At 33.6% G+C, this 16,336-nt stretch overlaps 4 protein-coding genes across 4 annotated transcripts; 2 read left to right on the forward strand and 2 right to left on the reverse strand.

Annotated features, from left to right (window-relative positions):
* Positions 1–1,367: 1,367 nt before the first annotated feature.
* Positions 1,368–2,333, forward strand: LOC106356255 (ethylene-responsive transcription factor ERF098-like). Its single transcript, XM_013796045.3, has one exon. The coding sequence runs from the start codon at positions 1,730–1,732 to the stop codon at positions 2,147–2,149; it is 420 nt and encodes a 139-aa protein (XP_013651499.1). The 5' UTR covers positions 1,368–1,729; the 3' UTR covers positions 2,150–2,333.
* Positions 2,334–2,729: 396 nt separating this feature from the next.
* Positions 2,730–6,927, reverse strand: LOC106356260 (ethylene-responsive transcription factor ERF095-like). The gene has a single exon (XM_048736575.1). The coding sequence runs from the start codon at positions 3,973–3,975 to the stop codon at positions 3,559–3,561; it is 417 nt and encodes a 138-aa protein (XP_048592532.1). The 5' UTR covers positions 3,976–6,927; the 3' UTR covers positions 2,730–3,558.
* Positions 6,928–8,021: 1,094 nt separating this feature from the next.
* On the forward strand, positions 8,022–9,715 carry LOC106357898 (transcription factor bHLH34). The gene is made up of 5 exons (XM_013797617.3): positions 8,022–8,247; positions 8,406–8,720; positions 8,869–8,946; positions 9,037–9,199; positions 9,287–9,715. Exons 1-5 carry the CDS (start codon positions 8,189–8,191, stop codon positions 9,542–9,544), a joined length of 873 nt encoding a protein of 290 aa, XP_013653071.1. The 5' UTR covers positions 8,022–8,188; the 3' UTR covers positions 9,545–9,715.
* A 750-nt stretch (positions 9,716–10,465) lies between these two features.
* On the reverse strand, positions 10,466–11,764 carry LOC106356261 (CASP-like protein 5B3). The gene is made up of 3 exons (XM_013796050.3): positions 11,358–11,764; positions 10,975–11,107; positions 10,466–10,890 (listed from the first exon to the last, which is right to left on the reverse strand). The coding sequence occupies exons 1-3, from the start codon at positions 11,489–11,491 to the stop codon at positions 10,693–10,695; spliced, it is 465 nt and encodes a 154-aa protein (XP_013651504.1). The 5' UTR covers positions 11,492–11,764; the 3' UTR covers positions 10,466–10,692.
* Between the last annotated feature and the right edge of the window lie 4,572 nt (positions 11,765–16,336).

Below are 16,336 nucleotides of genomic sequence, written 5' to 3' on the forward strand. Positions count from 1 at the left end.
TCTGAAAATAGTATATAATATTATGTAATATTAAACTAAATCCAAACAAAACTCCTCAATGCTAAACTCAGACCTAACTTTTGAATATTAAACCGAAAAATGCTATCATTAAACCCAAACCCAAACTTCCACCTTCCAAATACTAAACCCTAAATCCTAATCACTAAACCCTAAACCCAAGTATAGACTATAAACCCAAATAGAATGGAACAAAATACATAGTATAGTACAAATTGGTGAGCAAAAAAAACACTCTTTTTTAATCGTCAAATGGAACATACATAATACGGTCACTAAACCCAAACATCAACCCCCACCTTCCAAATACTAAACCCTAAATCTTAATCATTAAACCTAAACCCAAGTATAAACTCTAAACCCAAATAGTATAGAACAAAATACATAGTATAGTACATATAGTTGTAAACTAGAAATTGATAAATAATGAATTTATCAAACAATCGATGGTACAATAATACAACAAACGTAGCATACTATTTAGTTTGGTACTTGCGAATTGTACAAAAATATAAGAATCGTACTATACTATAATTTTTTTTTACTACATATAGTATAGTCGACGAGTTCATCTTCTTCACATCTTCCTCTTTTTACAGACATGGTGATACACACATTCACTAGTCCAGAGTAATTATTCTTCATCATACCATATCAATACAACATACTATAACAATTTAAATAACAACGAAAAAAATCAAGATGAACAATATTAAAAAAACTCAAAAAAGAAAAGAAATCGTGATGTCACCTCGTCGTTCTCTACGGTGCCATCTTCTCTTCCAAACTCAATTCAACAAGCCCAAAATCCATATTCTTTATTAGTCTAGTGGTTTGTGTTCGTATGTATGAAAAAAAAACAGAGATTGGAAGAGAAGAGGAAGAAGAAGAGAAAGAGATGTGGAACAATGATAACCACAATTTATTAAATTATTTATTTAATATTTCTTTTAATAAATAATTCTCAGCAGGTTACACATGTTGAATTGAAGAGTAATATAGCATTATTACATAAAATACATGTATTGTAGATAAAAGTTAGGGATTTTAGTCATAGAAATAAATTATAATTTGTTTGAAGGTTATACAGTCTAATTTTCCTTTAATTTATTCATTATATTTTTTTATTGCATAACTCGTTAAAGAAATCTCACCAGTCGTCATTGAATGCGTACGACTTACGGGCTTCGGTATATATGGTACTTACTTTGGTTAAAATAATCTGTATACTATGGACTCAGAATCTCGATGTTCGCGAACCTATTAAACCTAGCTAGCTATTGTGAAGATTTTCATTATCCTATAGTTTAGACCATCTACAGTACATAACTACGGGTTTTTCTACATGACTTTCTTCCAAGACTAACTAAATATCAGTTACATAAAAGAAATCAAATGTATCAAGAACAACCAAATATGGATCCGTCCAGCAGACGGAACCTTCCCGGAAAACAACACTTTATTATTAATCCATAAAATAGGAAAACAAGCAAATTAATAATAAAAGGGTATAGAAGGAAAGAACAGTCAACCCCAAGAATCGTCAAGCCACATGAAAACGAACGTCGATTCTGACTCGGCGAATATCCAGTCTTGTATATAAATATACACATACAATGAATCATCCATAGATCTCTTACTAAACACATTTCTCACCCAAGTCTTCAAAGCAACCAACTTGAACTACCAGAGACTACTTAGGACAAGTTTTATGGAGGGACCAAATAGGAGGAGCAACAGCCAACCACAAGATGACAAGCAAGCTCGCTTCCGAGGCGTACGGAGGAGGCCGTGGGGCAAATTTGCAGCAGAGATTCGAGACCCATCAAGGAACGGTGCCCGTCTTTGGCTCGGGACATTTGAGACCGCTGAGGATGCTGCACGGGCGTATGACAGAGCCGCCTTCAACCTTAGAGGTCATCTAGCTATACTTAACTTCCCTAATGAGTATTATTCGCGCATGGACGACTATGCGCTTCGCCCTCCTTATTCCTCTTCTTCTTCATCATCTTCGGGTTCAACTTCCACGGGCGTGAGTCGACAAAATCAAAGGGAAGTTTTTGAGTTTGAGTATTTGGACGGTAGAGTTCTTGAAGAACTTCTTGATTCAGAAGAAGGGAAGAAACGTTAGTTTTGTTTTCTTTATTTCATGTGGCGCTCTGGTGGCTTAGCAGCTTAGCTACGTGTATTATGTGCATGTATCTGCTTACTTATTACTTATTTTGGAATTTTGATAACGTGCTATACGGTCATAAATTGTAAGATAAGATGTAATTTGCGTTTCCATGAAATATGATTATTAGATGTTTAAAGTATATGCACTAGCTTCCATTACGTCCCTTAATTTGTAGGGGATATTGTTCTCTAATGAGATTTACATGCAGTTAATATTATATGATATATTTCAATAATATTGACGGCCCAATCGTATTACTTTATATAATTTGTAGACAGATTAAGTACAGTAATCCTATAATGAAGCATTGATTAATACCTCTCAAAGAACATATCCTTCCCTTAAACACAAAATGGTCCATTAGTTTTTCGTAATTATTTAATTAGCGGGATTAACATGATGAGATACTAGAATTGAAAGCATTTTATTTGACTAACTATATCATGTGTAATTACCTTTTTGTAACGCATTTTGAGAAATCTCTACGTTTTCATTTGTTTGATTTGGTTCAGTATAGATACTACCAACAGAAAAATAAAAGTTCGTGCTGTGTAAATGAAGAAAAAAACATGAATTGTTGATACACATACTCAATTATCAAATCTTTTGAGAATAGTGAAATAGTCAATGGATGAGTGAGTGATCTAATGAAGGTCCAGAAATAGTTAGATAGTACAACAATACAGCATGGACCATGCATATGAGAATCTAGTTCACAAACAAAATAAGTTTAACGTGACAACGTCATCAAGGAAGAAATTCTACTAAAAAGCAAGGTTAATATTCAAAGTTGCTTCTTGATTTGAAAAATTATGAATTGGTATATTTTTGTAGTTATCTTAAATCAGCATTCTTATACTGTTTTAAATATTCAGAATATCGATTTTTGAAAAAAATAAATAAATATAAGTTCAATTCACTATCATGAATTACTGATAGTGACTACGTATTATCATCTCAATTCACACAATAGTAATATTGTAGTTTATATTAATGTGGTGAGTCCAGATGGCGATATGTAGTCGCTTAAGTTAAACCAACTAACAATTAACAAAAAATACACAATGATGATCTACCTAGTAAAGTGGGCCAAATTTTATTTAAGTTGGTAAAACAAAATCATATTATAGATGAATAATAAAAAGCAAACAAAATTGGATTTGCTTTTTATTATTTGTCAAACTACAATATTACTATTGTGTGAATCGAGATGATAATATTCACCATCCCAGCATATAAAATCTATATTATCCAAAGTCCAAACATATGATAAAACTGCTAATTATTTGGATATATTAATGTGAGTAAGTGAATATAGTATTAAAACATTGGGAAGAAGAAAACAAAAGAAGTGACAAATTGATCTAATTAACAGTTGCGTTATACCAAACATCCTGGTTATAACTCTCTCCACACTCTAGAAGCTCTTCCAACAAACTATCGTCTAAATACTCAAACTCAATCACTTCCTTCCCGCCACCACCGTCTCTTTCACTAAACTCTGACGACGAAGAAGCCACCGCATTCTCGCCACCACCACTTGGACCATCCCTCATCATTGGGTACTCAAGAGGGAAATTGAGAATGGCCTTGTGGCCTCTCATAGAAAAAGCGGCTCTATCGTAGGCCCGAGCCGCATCTTCCCCTGTGATAAACGTCCCGAGCCAGACACGAGCTCCGTGGTTAGCCGAGTCACGTATCTCCGCAGCATATTTCCCCCATGGACGCTTTCGTACACCTCTGTATTTCACCTGATTCGTGTTAGAAGCTCTGTGTTCCATAAGTTTAGTTTTAAGTTATATTTGTTTGCATGTACATGTGTTTGATGGTAGTCGATAATTTATACGTGGAGCTAACGTGACTATTGAGAATCAATTGGATTTTATTTTAAAACACGTGCGGGTGGTCAGTGGTCAAAAGCCTCCTATTAGTAAATAAAAAGTTCAATTATGGGGGTAAACTGTATCATTAAAATATGTACGTGCTATTGTCATAGTAAATTAAATTATTAAGGTTGTCAAACAAATAAAACTTTTGGGGCAGAGCTGCGTCCAGTATAGTTTCTGATAACATGAGGGGCTATAACAAAAATATTTAAATTGCGAGTGAAGTCCATTGAATCTAGATGGTCAAGGTGACGGCTAAATTGAAGAAAAAGTATTTTGTGACAACGGACCAAGATTGATTTCAGCCTCTCACTTTTTTCCGGTCACATTTGTTTATTTTTTTCATTTAATGTTCACGTGCCAACTCTGACCACACGTGTTGATGATTCTAGTTTTTTTTTTAATTTCAGTTTGACCATCACCAAATGTATAGAAAGGTATGAATCTTATCAAAATGAAACATACTAAAACATAACTATATCTAAACCACCCGTAGTATAATATATATGTTTTTTACATTTTTAACTATTATTTAAAAGCAATGACGTACCCTTACATAATCTCCTTTTTAACACAACCTTATAATAAGGTTAGTCTTCTACAGAATTAAACCATGAGTTTTCTACCATTTTAGCATGAGTACTTTACTTTTTTACAATATATGATTTAATCATCTAGTAAAAGTATCTATCGCTAAAATTTAATTTTGGTGGATAACTTTGAAATCCTCTTTTGCGAGTGGAAGGTATGAAGCTCATGGGTCTCCCAAAGCATTGTCCCTTGCAAACTTTTTTTTTGTGCTATGAACGTTGATATCATATTAACGAAATGTCAGGTGGATACAAAAGAGTAAACCTATTTATACATACTTCCATGGCAAAACAAGAATAAAAACATGGAAAGCCAAAATCATAGATGGCAAAAGAGTGACACAAAGATCATCTTAGCCAACTAGGCATGAGATTCTTGAAACTCCCTTACAAACTTCTCCCAGTAAGTAGGTAGATTCTTGAAACTCCATACTGTCAGTTTTGGGCTAAAAGAATCTTCAACTATTTAATTAGACATATTATTTGTTAATTTTATGTTGACTATATTAGATTCTGATAACTTTAGTCACACTTAAAATTCTGTAACAAGTGTAAGTGTGAAACAGAAAGATTTAAAATCCGTTTAGCTTTTGTGGTTACGAGTTGAAAACTCCCATACCACATTATGTATAAGATGACAAGTCCTAAATTCACGAAGAGTTGGAATTGATGGATCATATTGTGATGATAGACTAAAATTTCAATGGATTTTGCTCGTATATATATATATAGGCATAGAGCATTGTAGAGCTAGGTAATTAGAAGATGCGGCGTTTGAAAACGCCAACGAACGTTTTGTTTTTCCAAACTTCCAAGTGTCAAGAAACTTAAAAACATCAATGATTCGTTTATTCTTCCACATTGATCAGCGATAATCACATTGCTTCACTTGCCTATCCTATCTTTTGATTGGCCGTTTTCCCACTTTGAGTTTTTATTCTTCCTTTTACCAAAGTTAGATTTTTGTTCCTTGTCAAGTGGCCACTCTTTTCAAGCCTTAGACTTTAGACCAAACAAGACATTTAGTTTGGCCTTGTATGGAGTGTGTGGATATTGCTCACTCTAGAAAACAGACAAAACTAAACAAGAATAAAACTTCTTCCATTTTATGTCTTGACGTTGTTTACATTTTTACTACAATTCCTAATTTGTTTTAATTATACAGCGAAACCAGCCCTGAGTTAAATGAGGCAAAATAATACAGCGAAAATTCCATGATAACCTATGGCTGGAAACATAGTCTATAAATTTGATAGTATGTTTGAAATGGTTTAGTTTAGAATTCGAAATGATTCCAGATATTTCAATAACCTTCAGATCTAATAATCGATCTCTGTTTAAAAAAAGAAATAAACTTAGCAATCTGAAAGTATAAAATATATGAATGTGTTTGATATTTTTATATCAGAAACATCTGAAGTAGAATTTCCTAATAAATGACTTAACAGACACACAATTCATCATTTGGGGAAATAAAATTAACGTCATAACCATTCTTTATATGGTTAATTTATTGGTTGAATGGTTCATCCGATATAGTCTTATTTCCAGTTAAAAAAAAGGAGAAATTGTTTTTTTAGGCCACAAAATAATAATTATGTTCTATTAGGCAAATTTCCTTTTTGTACCATCTTTTCCTCTAATATTTTTTAGTATTTTCCAAAATAAATCAAATAAATAGTTTTATAAATAATTTTTTTTTAAAAAAATAGTAACTACTGATGAAATACCTATATCAACAACATATTGGTATTTTTCCAATTCTGAAAATGTTTACTTCATAATTTTATATTTTGTACTACAAAAAGTAGAATTGACATTCTACATAGTAGAAAATGTAATCTACTTTTTTCATTGAATCTAATATGTTTAGAATACGTGATCTACGTAAATAATTATAATATAAAAATATTTGGAAAACACATTTCACGCTTAACCTATCGTTCTAAAATCTGTAGAATCTGGAATCTACACATTGCTATAAATCGAAAATCTGCAGAAATCAGAATCCACACATTACTATAAATCTAAAACTAGTAGAAATCAATTTTAAACATGTTTACTGTGTTCTACATAGTACAAAACATATTCTATGGATAAGGATAATCAGTTCCAAAAATACAGGAAGACAATATTTGGAAATATTCAATTTTCTTAAATTTATTAAATCATTAAAAAAAATCGTGATTTATAAAATCTGTTTTTAAATTAAAAAAAAAATAAAATATCGATTTGGAAACTTTTTCTCACGTCATCTTCTTCTCCCCTTTGTTCTTCAAGGAGAAGAGAAAAAAGGGTTTGATTGATTAGAAATCGAGTTTTAAGAGTTTAGCTCATGTTTGTTCGGTTCAAATAAAGTCGGAATCAAACCGGATTTAACCGACGAAAACCATGAAATCGATTGGGAAGACTTACATGGGCACGAGATCGATCGATCCAGAAGACGCGACTGATCAATCGAAGTGGGATTGAGCTTCTGCGATCGACTGACCTGGGCTTGGTCGATCAGCATATGCTCCACATATTTTATCGTTGTTCTGGATATATTTACGAAGATCAACCGGTTCAGATTGAACGGTTTCTTATGGGATTGATCGATCCATTTGAGAAAAAAACCTTCATACTTTAGGCTTTGGGGGGGGGGGGGGGGTTTAATATTTTTTTAATTATTTTAGTTAAAAATTATATTTCAGTTTTAAACAATTGTTTTATTAATTGTTAATTGAAATTAATGGCACTATTACCATTTTGAAAATATTTAGTCTAATAGGACATAAAGTATATGAGATTAGCCTAATAAGACATAATTATCATTTTTTTTGTAACACATATCAAAAGTGATTAAATTGGTGTTGAATGATGATAATTGTTACGTTGACCGCATTGAAACAAAAACGATAATGCATTTAACTAACACTCGGACGCACAGCTTTAAATAGTTTAAGCAACTCTACATTCATTCATTTCCACAAAAGTACATCAAAAGAATTAGGAAAAAGAGAATCAAATGTATAAAAAAAAACCAATTGAAAAGAATAAAACTCAAATAGTGTAGAAAGAAAATCGGACCAACCTATACATCAAAACGTAATGCTATTACACCTTTTTGAATAAAGCATTCCAAGACGGAACGATTCTCTTAACCCAACCAAATATCATTTGGTTAATGCGTGGCTTTACAAAAGCTCCTCATATATATTTTTTTATTTTTTCAATTTAATAAAACTATAGTATTCTGTTGTGTTGTCTTCTCATATAAACCAACGTATTTTTAAAATTCGATATGTTTTTTCTTATCCCAAAGGATACGATTGGCTGAAAAATTCCGAAAAAATTCTTTCCATTTAAAAAAATATATATTTTCTGATAACAAAGTCCGAATACTTACACGTCACTTGAGATTTTTCTGATTTATATTTCTCTACACATATACACAGTATCATCTATCATCTCTTAGGGATACAGTTTTGTTGTGCGTCTCTCTCCTGACTATTTGCAGATTCTGCATTCAATCTCTAATGTATCAATCAAACGAAGAGGACGACGATTTCCTCGCTGCCCTTTGCTTCGATCAAAGGTTCCTCCTTTTTTTTTTCATATTCAATTTTGATTGATTGTTCAATTGTGATGTGTTGGGTCTCTTAAAGTTTCCCACTTTCAAACCAATTCAATATACACTAAGATAGTAATCACGAATATGTTTCTTAATCTGTTGTTTGCTCTTTGATTATGCAGCAACGGAGGTGAAGATCCTTACGCATTTATACAGACAGAACAGGGCAACCTCTTTCCGGATTTCGGGTCATCATCTGGTGTGAATCTGCAGACAGAGCAAGAACAAGAACAAGTATGCAACAACAACAACATTGGAGCTCAGTTCGATTCTTTTAGTGGAAACAATGGTTTAGGCCCTTTTGGTGGAGTTCTCTATAGTAGCAGCATTGTGGAGAAGGAACAGGAGCTAGTGTGCTGCGGTGTAGTGGAAATCAATTCTTCGTCATCTGTTGGAGGTGTTAAGGAAGAGTTGGAGGATGAATGCTCAAGAAAGAGGTAAAAGAACCTCTCTAAGAATATGAATCCTCTGTGTGGTGTTGTTTGGTTAAACTATTTGTTCAGATTGATTGTGATCTTGTTGTTTGGTTTATCTATAGGGGAAAAAGTTAGTATACGTAGTCTGAATCTGATTATGTATGAACAGGGGACGAACTGGACCATGTAGCAAGCCAGGAACCAAAGCCTGTCGTGAGAAAAAGAGAAGGGAAATGCTAAATGACAAGTATGTTTCATAGTTTTGCCTAATGTTTGTGTGTTTAGATGTTAGCGCTGCAGTCTCTGATAGAGAAGAACTTGGTTGTTGTTTTTACAGGTTCATGGATTTGAGCTCTTTTCTGGAACCTACAAGAACTCCAAAGACTGATAAACCAGCTATACTAGATGATGCAATCCGGGTCGTGAACCAGCTCAGAGGTGAAGCTCACGAGCTTAAAGAAACCAACCAGAAGCTTCTAGAGGAGATCAAGACTCTCAAGGTTGGTTTCTCACTTTTTGTCCTAAAGGCCTCCTTATGGTCATTGAACTATGATAGACTTATCTTGTTTTAATTGTGTATGGAATAGGCGGAGAAGAATGAGCTAAGGGAAGAGAAGCTGGTGCTCAAGGCTGATAAAGAAAAGATGGAGCAACAGTTGAAATCTATGGCGGCGGTTCCATCGCCTGGGTTCATGCCTTCTCATCCAGCAGCTTTCCATCAAAACAAAATGGCCGTTTACGCGAGTTACGGTTACTATCCAAACATGCCAATGATGCCATACTTACTGCCACCCTCGCAGCGTGATACGTCTCAAGACCAGCAAAACTGCTCTTTTGCTGCTTGATCTTCTCTATGTTGACATCATAATATCAAAACCACTTTGGAATATTGGTTTCATGCAGATGATTCTTTAAGTTTTGCAATGGGGGATAGAGAATGTTATGGTTCTTTCTTTCAATTGTTACTTAGGTTCTATTTTTGAATAAAATGTCTGAGAAACTTTTTTGTACGATTATTATTAATCATTGTCAAGTATTAGAAAATGGTTTTAAGAATCCAGGAACGAATGGAACAAGCTCCATTTCCAAGTGAGCTAAAGTATCTGCACATGAGTTGCTAGATCGTCTCCTATGGGAGAATATTGTTGTTACAAAACAAAATTGCCAATTCCTAACTGTATCAGTAAGAGCTTGAGCTTTATGTCCCTTCTGTTGGTTGAGTAGAGTGTTTGTTGCATAGGATAGTGGAGCAATCTGATAATGCAGGTAGTGAAATTTTAGGAAAGTTTTTTAGTCTCTTGATCAAATAAAACAAAGTTCGAAATAGATAAATAAAAAGTATGTTACCAAATGTAGAGCAATCTGATAATACAGGTAGTGGAATTAAATATGAGAAAACAGTAATACAAAGATGTGGTCCAAGTGGGTCCCACTAGACGCATCTTTGCCAACTCATTTTAATTCCCAGCCGTTGGATCTTTACCATCCTTTTTAGCTTCAAAGCAAAGGCAAACGACCACAAACCAACCGCATTTGTTTTGTTTACATGTTTGTATCATACTTTTGTTTGATTCAAATGTAACCTTGTCAATATATAGCATCTTTTATGATTATGAAATTTTGGGTTTGTGGATCCATGGATCTCTTACAATAAGGTCAAAACAGGTGTTATTTTATTTTGGATAGTAGATGAACTGAACATGACTTGATCTATTTCATTACCATTATCCCAAAACTTTACAGACACAACGGAAAAAGGAGAAGCATTTAAGCTCAACGAAAAAAATCTGTTAATTCACATAAACGCTATATGTTTGTAACATCAAAACTTACAATCAATCTCAAACAAATGAGAAAATAAGCTGTGACTAAAAAGACACCAGTAAATCAAGTATACACTGAAGAGTTAAGTAATCAGTTCTATTAACAATACAAAGAATCAAAAATCTAAAAAGAGTGTATTGTGTAATAAGTATATATGTGGGGTATAAAACTACACAGAAGAAGCAAGTAACCAAAGAGTGGTAAGGGAAGAAACGGAGATTGAGATCCAAGAAAGGAAAGCTAAAGTGACAGAGAGTTGATACCTCCAACACTCTGCTTCAAAACTGCAGCTTCCTAAATCCCCAAAGTATAAAACCATGACCCCTGCAGAGGACGAGGCTCCCGCTAGAGACAATGTCGCTGTTACCTGAAACACGAACACAAAAGATGGTCTACAGTTTCGAATCTTTGATCATTCATTTGTAATGAGAGAAAGAGAGAGGGGCTTTACCCAATCTCCAACTACAAAGAGGCTGACGAAGACCGGGCTAAGAAGCGTTTTCTTTCTCACTAAAGCGAAGGTGTCTAGTATCGCAAGACCGAAACTCCATATGACTTGCAAACCCATTGCTGCGATTAGGTAGCTACAAACCAAAGAAAGGGTAACGAAAAAGTTCACAGCTTTCTCCTCTACGTATATGCTTGACTTAATGTAAGATCGTAACACAATCAAACATTCAACAAATCAGATGACATCTGAAAGCACACAGCTACAAGATCTTCAAGGTAGCCTAACATTGTTAAAGATTCTAAAGGAAGCAACTTTCTCAGGACCGGATCTTAAAATCTTCCCTAAAATATCAAACCCACACTAAATCGAGTGGAGTGTTTTACCAGAAGGCAGTGTAGTTGAAGAATGAACCGGAAGAGACCATGTAAGAAATGGAGGCAGCAGCGAAAACACACTGTGAGATTCTCAAGACAAGACCAGTGAAAGTCCCTGGTGTTCCAGGGATATCTACTATCATTTCCCTCTTCCCCCCAATTCAAGACGACCCAAGTCGTCAAAATATAGTCTTTCTTTACTTCTCCTCTGATTCTGGAAAGCTCAGGCGATTTTTCCGGCGAGACAAAAAAAAAGATGGAAGTTTTTTTTTTGCGGTTTTCGGGGTACGAGATTGAAGGATTAGAGGAGTAGAATCCGGGAAAATTGAAGACTTTTTTTTTTATTTTCAACAGAAAGGGCACATAGATTAGAGAGGTATGGCGAAGAAGAACGAACAAATGCGCATTTATTTTTGTTTAATGGAGGGTGGAAAATTTTAATAAATAGTTTAGCTAATGGTGAAAGTGATGGACAAATTTTTGGCGTTTCTTTAATGAAATATTTACTCTCTCAGACACTTTTCCAGTTTCTAATTACACTAAAGGTCACATTAGACTTGCTACACACTTTTTTGCTGTGTAAAGACATTGACACCCCTTAACTAAACAACTTACTCATGACGGACAAAAAAAAAACACCCTTAACTAAATAACTCTTCTTCCCCACTAGACCTCTATCTTCTCTAGCTTCAAAATAAATTTCTCAATTCCAATCCCAAATTAAACAACGGATGATAGATGTGCCGAAAAATTTGCCTACGAATATCAAATGGGTTGCCTACGGATGTTGTGGTCACCAAAAAATTTGCTCAACGTACGTCGTTTCTCTCCGTTTTATCCTCGGCGATCCTCCCTGATGTATCTGCAAATCTGAGTCCACTGTCATCTGGGTCACCAAGATTATTATAAGCTTTTCCATCTTCTTAATTGCATCTCTATTTCCATCAATAATCGAATATATTTTGTAATTAGCCCTCTTTGTAATTTGTTTTCATATTCTCCCTTTTTTGTATCATTATTTGAAATTTAAAACATATATATAAGAATCAAACAAGTTAAGAAAAAGAAAACAAATTATTTGTAAGAGTCTTTGTTAATGAAATAGTTATGGACAAGATACTTGTGGACAAGAGAATTATGTTAACTTTTTTATAAAGAAGTTATGCAATTGGCTATTTGTGTTTCAAGTTTTTGTACAATCAAGTGGAAACTCAAGTATGAAATGTCTTAGACTTTGTGATCTTACGAACCATGTCTGAGAGCATGTGTACTAATTCAAGGATATCTGAAAACTTTCCTATCATCTATAATACTCATGGATGGGTGATTTGTGGACAGTGTTTTATGGATGAATGTATAGTGGATAGGATTCTCGTGGTTAGTGTGTCGTGGATGGTGTCTCATGAATATGTATGTGAGTATATCATGGATGAATGTATTGTGGAGAGTATAAACATAGCCGAAGAGAAACAAGTTACTCACAACACCAAATATTTAAAAACAGGATAATCAGAATACAAAACTTTTATAATCGACGCTGAATGTATTTAAATGATGTTATGAGCGTATGAATCTTATTCAAGAAATACTTTCTCCGTCCACATATTGCTCCAGTAAATATTAAGAGAATGAATGATGTGGCATTACTTGTTCTACTATAGTTTGACTGAAGAAGAACTTGCTAGAGTTCATGAATACAACTTTGACCATCCAGATGAGTCTGTCTTTCATAAATTGTACGCAATGCCACCTAATTAACTCATTTGTGTCCATCAAATGACGTCCACATAATGCATATAAACTGTGTCCAGTAAATTAATTGCATTTACTACGAATGCATCCACAACATTAATTGTCCATGAACCTAACCACCAGTGACTGATCCACCACGGACACATCCACGACATTCCACTATGTTAACTAAAGTTAAATTTTTAATATAAATATAAATATACACATGGATATCAAAATAAAATGAAAAAAAAATCGTATTTTTGACATATATACTTATATATATATATACATATTTGAGAATTAGAAACTGATTATGGATCAAATATGTTGGGGTATGAAAAGTTGATTTATTGTTAAAAAATAAAAAATTATGTAGAGAAATACATCAAACAGCAAACCTCAGAATAAACGTCACAGCTGGAACCAACTCTCCAAACTAAGTTATGTAATGGTTGCTTCTCTAAAACATATCAAGGTCATTTTTGTCACAAACTTACACAGCCGTACAACTAAAGTGTTCTAAGATCAGAATGTGTCTTCACGCGTAAAGAGAATTCATAATGTGTCCTTTTATGTAACCTTCTCTTTATATCATTCATTCATCTTTAAACTTTGAAATATTTTCACTCTAAGACACTTATTGACTTATTTATTTCACTCTAGGACACTTTCATCTACTAGAGCACTTTTCTTTAACGAGCACTTGATTCCTAGTTTTTTCAGTTCAACTTTAACTATAACACTGACTAACTAAAGGGCATTTGTTTCCAACCATTGATTTTTTTTTCTAATATTTCGACGGTAGAGATTTAACCAAGCAGGTCTGGATTTTTATTCCTTTTTTCTTTCACGGGATCCCCTTCTTTCACTTGATTTTTCCTTTCTGATAACAACGGAAAAAAAAATACAAAATTACAAATCAAATTTTTTTAAAAAATCCCCACAAAAAAAAACAGAGAACACCACGAAGCTTTCATTCAAACTCTTGAACACATACATGTTACACATCTAAAAAAAAATCTGGTGATTTAATGTTGGCCTTCTTCCAGCTAGAATTATGATGGGTTCACTCACGCGACAGTACTTATTTGAACTACCGTATGGGCTCATTCTCGTCAAGGACACTCGTCGAGGTTTCTCACCAAGTCGCGGCTGTGCTCAGATATCGCCGCCGTGACCGCCTGTCCCGAAGCTCTGGAGTCCTCGCTTCTCGCCGTCGTGGCCATCTCAGATCGAGAACCTGGAGAGATCCTCCAATGGTGGATTTTTAACTATTTGCACAATTGATCCTCATAGCATCTGGTTATTTACAAAGCGGCCCACGACTTAAAGATTATACATTTCAAACCTTTTAATAATTGCACCACGGTCCCTAGTATCTTAGATGATTTGCATTTCGGCCCATCGTGAATAAATATGCTCTTGATTTGGCCCAAAGTTTTAATTGTGAATTCTAGACACTATCAAATGGAAAATATATGCACTATATACATGGACAAATATATGCAATATACACAATGAAATTGAACTTAAAATAATTTAAAATTAACTAAAAAAATACTCTAAATCATTCAAATCAGTGGATATCATTACTTGTCAAATGTACCATTGAACTAGTGTACATGTTTTTTTTTGTTTGAAACATTGTACATGTTGGAAGTGAAAAATATATGTACATATGACAATATTTTTACCGTAAAAATTTTGCAGCTTGTGAGTCATTGTCCATGTGGATAATGTATTTCTTGTGTACACTCGATCTTATACATATAAATATACACAAAATGTCATACATATGGCTGATATTAAAACGACATTGGTAAAGATAGAATTTAATTTTGTTATAATAAAGTAAGAGTTTTAGATTTTTCTTGTTTTATAAAGATATATATTTTAATATTCATCATATTCTTAATATGCTTGAATGTTATAAAACATCAGGAATGAAAGAAATATTTTTCAATTTGAGCTAATATAAACATCTTATTTTTTTGCACAAAATGGAGTTTCTGTTTAAGTTGAAAAATAAGATTTTTGGTTTTGGTAAAAAATTTAATAATGTGAACATTGTCTAAGTTAAATGGTGTACATGTGCATCATTGTACATGTGGATAGTATAAGTTTTGTGTACACCATAGCATGTACATGTGGTCTTAATGAAAATTTTGTGTACACATTGTCTTGTACATAGTGTCATGTACATATGTTTTTACTGTTATTTAGCATATCCATTAGTATCTTATCATTTTAATGGTATTTAGCATCTCTTTTAATATACCCATAGCATCTGTGTTTCATTTGCATATAAAAGAGGTTAAAGTGCACATTTGGAAATTTGAGACCAAATCAAAAGGTTTTATTTGAAATCAGAAACATTTGGGCATAAAATGAAATACAACAAAATGACAAGGACCTATGTACCAAAATCAAAATATTCACTAGGTCTAGATTGCACAATTAAAAGTATCAAACGCAAATTCGTTATGCAAAATTGAACATATTAGAAGTTTGAGATAAATTGGAAAATAGCCAAGAGCTTGAGGACCATATGTGACAATAATCCAAAGTTCACCATTGTTACTCCCATTAAGCTTTTATTCGATCTGCAACTGATGCGACGGGACACAACTCCGGTCCGAGCTTGAAGACCACGACGAGGAGATGATTTCACTTTTAGACGGATTGCATAGAGCTCTGTCGGAATGGCTCTTGCTATTTTAGGTGCGGACAAGGAAGCTCTCCGGCTGTCTGTCACGTTTTGCTTTATCAGTCAGTCATCTCCTCCGGTTCTATAGTGGCTGAGGAGAGACTCGAAAATGACGACCATGTTGCCATCTACCATGGTTTTTCAATCTGTAATTTAAGCTTTTTACAGTGGTGTGAGATGAAAGGGATGATGTGAAAAAGAGATCTTTAAACTTTTATTTTATTTTGTTTCAGTTTCATTAGAAATTAAAAATAAAAGTAAAGAAAAGGAAACTAAAAACACGATAAGTTATATCAAATCTAACTTTGGTTTCAGGTCTACCAAACTATAACAATGTTAAATGACCAAAACATCTCTTATGGTTTCGCTTTTGAAAGGTTAAAGTGGTCTTCAACCACAAATAAGTGTGTTGGTAGCACAAAGTGCTTTCCAATGTAATAAAAACACATAAAGTGTCTTTTTATGAAAATAACTCTTAAACTTTTGCATTGTTGCAAGTTACACTTTTTTTCTTTTGAGAAAATTATATATTTCTCGAAGTTTGGTT

This window comes from Brassica napus, chromosome A7 (genome assembly GCF_020379485.1).
Source record: "Brassica napus cultivar Da-Ae chromosome A7, Da-Ae, whole genome shotgun sequence".
Lineage (NCBI taxonomy): Eukaryota > Viridiplantae > Streptophyta > Magnoliopsida > Brassicales > Brassicaceae > Brassica > Brassica napus.